This window comes from Streptopelia decaocto (assembly GCF_964273445.1).
Source record: "Streptopelia decaocto genome assembly, chromosome: 24".
Lineage (NCBI taxonomy): Eukaryota > Metazoa > Chordata > Aves > Columbiformes > Columbidae > Streptopelia > Streptopelia decaocto.
This window is the reverse complement of record NC_138679.1, coordinates 1,790,539-1,796,031: the sequence shown is the minus strand read 5'-3', so window position 1 is coordinate 1,796,031 and position 5,493 is coordinate 1,790,539. Positions and strand designations below refer to the sequence as shown.

General features: G+C 63.0%; 1 protein-coding gene across 1 annotated transcript; it reads left to right on the top strand.

Annotated features, from left to right (window-relative positions):
* The first annotated feature begins 1,462 nt into the window (after window positions 1–1,462).
* RPS15 (ribosomal protein S15) lies at window positions 1,463–3,495 on the top strand. Its single transcript, XM_082071865.1, has 4 exons — window positions 1,463–1,578; window positions 1,876–1,961; window positions 2,525–2,759; window positions 3,337–3,495. Exons 1-4 carry the CDS (start codon window positions 1,576–1,578, stop codon window positions 3,448–3,450), a joined length of 438 nt encoding a protein of 145 aa, XP_081927991.1. The 5' UTR covers window positions 1,463–1,575; the 3' UTR covers window positions 3,451–3,495.
* The last annotated feature ends 1,998 nt before the right edge of the window (window positions 3,496–5,493 follow it).

Below are 5,493 nucleotides of genomic sequence, written 5' to 3'. Positions count from 1 at the left end.
TACTATGTATGCTGGCTTATTTTTTAATTTAAAACAGGGTTTCCGTTGGCACTGTTGGCGGTGAGGGTGAGCGCAGCCCCCTCGCCCCGACTGCAGTGGTGGGGCGGCTGGTTCAGAAACTCTGGGAGTTCAAAGGAATCTACTGAGTGTATTTTGCTGTTGTTACCCGCTGGTGCCGAACTGGTAACAAGGCAGGTGCAGACGTGTCGACGCACAGAGTCACTTAGGAGGCGCAGCCTTAGATCTGCGCTTCAAACGCTTTCAAATCCTCTGTGGATTTCGTTCGGGGTTAACGGAGGCCTTGTTAAGATGTAGATTTCCCTCAGGCAAAAAGGTTTAGGTGCGTTTTGCACTAACCAGTGATTACCCCTGGTTTGAATAAAGAGAAGTACATTTGGATTAGAAACACAAGCCTGTCTCCATTTTATTTTATTTTTTTTTTAATTATTTTTTTATTTTGAGAAAAAAAGTTTCTTGTGAATTTGTGTTTTCGTGAGAAATCCATTGGCAGCCTTGAAACTCACGTGTTGATGCCAGCGTGCAGGCTTAGGCTGTGCCTCGGTGGACCGGCGCTCTACCGGCACCGGAATGGAGTCGGTAACCCCGAGAGCGCTCCGGTTCCCGAGCAGCCCCCCGGGCGCTGGCGCGTCTGCCCGGGAGCGGATTTGGCGTGGGGGTCGCGGTGATGGTGGGTGCTGCTCTTTCTCTGACCTCGAGGCTTCCGGGTGCTGTGAAAGCGCGTTCTGACAAGCTACCGGGGGCATGTGTAGATATCAGAGAGGACGTCTTGTTTCTCTTTCCCCGCTTTTGAAATCCAGAGGTGATTTTCCTGGTGATGTGATCGCAAGTCCTGTTTCTGTCCTGATGCAGGACACGTGTTCTCACCACTTCTCCTCCAGTTGCCATCCCCCTTTGAGGTTTTCTCTGTAACTGCTGAGAGCAGCATCAAATGGGTAAAACACGGATTTACGAGCATCTTACTGTGCAGATTGGGACTTGGAATAGTTCAGGGTGGGTTTTTTTGTGGTTCGTTTGCCGGGAGCTGCTCCGCGGCCCTTTGTGCAGGTGACACTGGGATGTGGTGCAGCCCATTGGGCTCCTCGCTGAGCTTTGGTTTGTCGTTTATCACTCTGAAATGCACCGTGGAAAGTGAAGGTCCATCTCTGGAGGACATGTGGCTGCAGTACTGCATCATTGCGCCGGGAAGGTGACGCTGGGATCCCTGGCTGCTGCTGTCGGGTCCCACCTTGGGGCAGTGGGAAGGAGCAGCTTTGCTGTGCCACCCCCTGCTCCTGGTGCTCTGCCTCGAGTTCTGGGTCCTTCTCCCTCCCTGCTCCTCGCTTTGGGCTGAGGGTGCACAGGGAGGATGCTGCGCTCTGCCCTGGAGGAGGAGCAGGTTTAGGGGGGAGAACAGGGCCCTGTCCCAAAGTAGCGCTTTCCTGCCCCTTTAAGGAAAGTGAGGGCGGAAGTCCTGGCAGAGGCTGCGGGGGGCGGGGCTTTCGGCCCCTTCCGCCCTCTCGCGACATCCGCCGTTTCCGGCCTAAGCGCGGCCTTTTCCGAGGAGACCCGGCCAAGATGGTGGGTACGGGAGGGGGTGGCGGCGACTCAAATCGGGCTCCATCCGCCGCGGGGGACGGCTGCCCGGGGCCGGGGGCGCCGCTGCCGCGGAGAGCGGCGCCTCCTCTTCCCTGGGGGCCGGGGGATCGGCGTCCCCTCGGCTCTGCCGGGGCCGTGGTTGCCACGGCCGGACTAGGCCGCAGCGCGGCGGGAGGCCGGTTCCCCAGGGCTGGGCCTGGCGGCGGGAAGGAGCGGGGGCTGCGGCCTCCCCGGGGAGCCCGCCGGCCCTGACACCCCCTCCCCGGTTCCCGGCTGCAGGCGGAGGTGGAGCAGAAGAAGAAACGAACCTTCCGGAAATTCACCTACAGGGGGGTGGACCTGGACCAGCTCCTCGACATGTCCTAGTAAGAGCTGGGGCTGCTCGGGCTGCGGTGAAACAGCCGCGAGAACCCGCGCGTTGGGCGGTTCTGCCGTTTCTCGTCTGGGCTGTTCGATGTCAGGCCAGAGCACAAGGGTGACGGAGCGGCTGGGGGACCTGGGGGCTCAGCTGGAGAACAGGAGCTGAGGGGAGACCTTCTGATCTCTGAACTGCCTGAAGGGAGCTTGGAGCCGGGGGGGTCGGGCTCTGCTCCCCAGGAACAAGCGCCAGGAGCAGAGGAAACGGCCTCAAGTTGCACCAGGGGAGGCTGAGGTTGGATGTGGGGAACAATTTCTTCCCCAAAGGGCTGTGGGGCATTGAACAGGCTGCCCAGGGCAGTGCTGGAGTCACCAGCCCTGGAGGGCTGGACAGACGGACATGAGGTTCTCAGGACATGGGGCAGTGCCAGAGGTGCATGAATGGTTGGACTCCACGATCTTAAAGGTCTTTTCCAACCAAAATGATTCTGTGGTTTTATGTTGCTGGGTTGGTAACACTGGGGGTCCCCGGGGAGCTCCGCGCTCTGGCCTCACTCTCCATCCCTGCCAGCGAGCAGCTGATGCAGCTGTACAGCGCCCGGCAGCGCCGGCGGCTCAACCGCGGGCTGCGCCGCAAGCAGCACTCGCTGCTGAAGCGCCTGCGCAAGGCCAAGAAGGAGGCGCCGCCCATGGAGAAGCCGGAGGTGGTGAAGACCCACCTGCGCGACATGATCATCCTCCCTGAGATGGTGGGCAGCATGGTCGGCGTCTACAACGGCAAAACCTTCAACCAGGTGGAGATCAAGGTGAGGCGTTGCAGCAGCTCCTCAGCTGAGCGTCCTCAAGGCGTCTGCGTTATTTTTTTTAACATTTGGTGTAACCTTCTGCCCTGCGTGTGTGCGGGAGGTCGAGGCTCCTGCTTGGAGCAGACCTGGCCCTAAGGGACACCCCAGGGTGTCCGTCCTGGGCACGGGCTGCTCGTGGGGGGATCTCGAGGCTTCAGCGCAGCTCTGAAGTGATGAAATCGCGCGGCAGTTGTGAGCAGGTGCGTGTGTGCCGCCCTTTAGCCGTGAAACAGATCCCTGAGGTTTCCTGGGAGTGGAATAACCTGCGGGGTGGTGCCACCCGACACCTCTGGTGGGATTAAATGGCATTTTCTGCTTGTACCTGGTGTTAAATCCCACCTGAAAGTGCATCAAAGGGCCCCCGAGGCTTGTGTGTCCTCTCTCTGGGTTGCTCCATGTGCAGCATTGCCAGGAAAACCAGCAGCGCCGGGGCCTCTGCCAGCGCAGGGTGGGGGTTGTGACTGGCCCCGGCCCACGGCGGGGGGCTGTGGGGCTGTGCCCCCCGCTCGCTGCAGCGTGGGTCTCCGTTCTCTTCCAGCCCGAGATGATCGGTCACTACCTGGGGGAATTCTCCATCACCTACAAGCCGGTGAAGCACGGCCGGCCCGGCATCGGCGCCACCCACTCCTCCCGCTTCATCCCGCTCAAGTGAGGCGCCCGGGGAGCGTTTTCCCTGTAAATAAAGAAATTTCTACCAGCTGTCTGTGTCCTGGGGCTGGGGGCTCACGGGGGGCGGGGGCTGCACCGACGAGCAAAACTCTTCGGTCTTAGTTAGGATTTGATGTTTTTCTGAAGATTTCCCTCCTTTGTTTTCACTCTTTGGTAAAACACCCAACAAACGCTTCACATTCCTGGTGCTTTTCTGGGAAGGAGTGACAGGTGCTTCCTTCTGCCTGACGCTGTTTGTGGCACTTTGGGCACGGCCAGGGACGCGGAGGTGACACCAGTCGATGGTGGGGGGTTCCCTGTCCTGGGGGCAGGTGCCAGGGACAGCGAGATCCCAAACCAGGATTTTCTCATCTCAAATTTTGGGTTCTGAAGGGGGTTTGGGGGCTGTCGGCTCTTCGGGGAGGTGGAGCTGGTGGGTCACGGCCGTTTCCCTACGCGGCTCCAGGGGAGAAGCTGCTGGTCTGGATGAGGTGGGTGATCCAAGTGGGTGATCCAAGTGGGTGATCCAGTCTGACCTGAGAGCAGCTGTGGGTGCTGGGGGGTGACAGGGGCAGCCGCACTGGATCCAGGGGTGTCCCCAGCCCTGAGGAGCCTTTCAGGCCATGTCTTCTGCGAAAGCCACCGTGCCGTGACCCCAGGTGGCGGGGCTTGTTGTCACCATCCTGCTGCTCCTGTCACCCTTGTCCTCTGCTTTTCATCCCCGCCGTCACCGCGGCTGCCACGCCGACACTGACACCACAGCCCTGCCCCGGCGCGGCCCCGGCGTTGCGGTGATGGGTGTTGGCATGAGCTGCGCTGGGACAACCTCGTGACCTTGGGGCGGGTGGTGACGCAGGGACGCGGCCATGGTCTCATCCTGGTTCTACTGGGACCAAACGGCCTCAGCACTGGTGCCCTGTTGGGCTTGCACTGGTGCCCGGGCTTTGGTCCGGGGGGCTGTGGCTGCTCATGGAGGGGAGGGGACAGCGGGGGCTGTGTCTGGGGCTTCGGGATGTGCCAGGTTCACCAGACAGTTGCGGCTTGTCCCTGTTGCTGGCACGGGGATTGTCACACAGTCCCTGGAGTCCTGTCCCCAGCCCTGTCCTGGTGCTGCTGTGGCACGTTGTCCTTTAGCCAAGGTCTCCTGTCACCGGGCACTGGGGCTCTTTTGTTTAAGCAGCATGACCTCGATGGTCCCTGTGCAGCTCCTGCTGCCAGGGGTTTGGGGGGACAGGGCCAGGGTCACTGCCTGCCCGGGGCCCTGTGTGCACCCCAACCCTGCCCCGTGTCCCCGGGGAGCCCCCGGGAGGGTGACGCCCCAGCCAGGAGGTGGGTGGTGGTGGCCTCGGTGTGTGTGTGGCGCAGATCAGAGGTCACAGCCATGGGCAGAACTTGAGTCCAGCCCCGGTCGTGTCCACCAGACCCTGCTCCATGTCCCCGGGAGCTGGTTGGGGGGACTGGCCATGGGGGGTTGATCAGCCGGGGGTCCCACTCACACCGGGCTCCCCCCGCACCGGGCGGAGTGTGGCCACCCCGGGACTGATCCCCTGGACACGGCGACAGCCCCGGGGGCTCGGGGGGGGGCAGGTTTGGCCCCAGGACGGGGTGAAGGGGCAGATCCTGCAACCCCAACGGTCTGGGGAGACGGGGGGTAGGGAGGGGGGGGCCCCTTCTCCCCCACCATCGCACAGGAGCCCCCCAAGACCCCCCCTCGCCGCCTCTCCCGGCCGCGGCGCCGCTGGAAAATCCCGACCGGGAGCGGCGGGGGGGGCGGGGGCGGGATGCGGCTGCTCGCGGCCGCGCCGGCTCCGCGCTCAGCTCCGCGCTCCGCTCCGCGCCGCCGGGGATGAGGTACGGCCGCACCTGCCCCCCGTGCCCCCCGCACCCCCCGGGCATCCCCCGGGCATCCCCCGGTCCCCCCCGACCCCCGGGGCTCCCGGCGGCTCCGGCCGCGGGTGGAGGGGAGCGGGGGGGCTGCGCGGCGGGGGTGGAGGGACCCCACTGGCCGGGGGGGGTCGGGGTGCGGGAGAGGGTGGATGCGACCGGG

Excerpts from the sequence above, each read along its gene's own strand:
- RPS15 (XM_082071865.1), top strand. Across the intron at positions 1,962-2,524 it reads CAGCTCCTCGACATGTCCTA|CGAGCAGCTGATGCAGCTGT; the intron begins GTAAGAGCTGGG and ends CATCCCTGCCAG. Across the intron at positions 2,760-3,336 it reads TCAACCAGGTGGAGATCAAG|CCCGAGATGATCGGTCACTA; the intron begins GTGAGGCGTTGC and ends GTTCTCTTCCAG.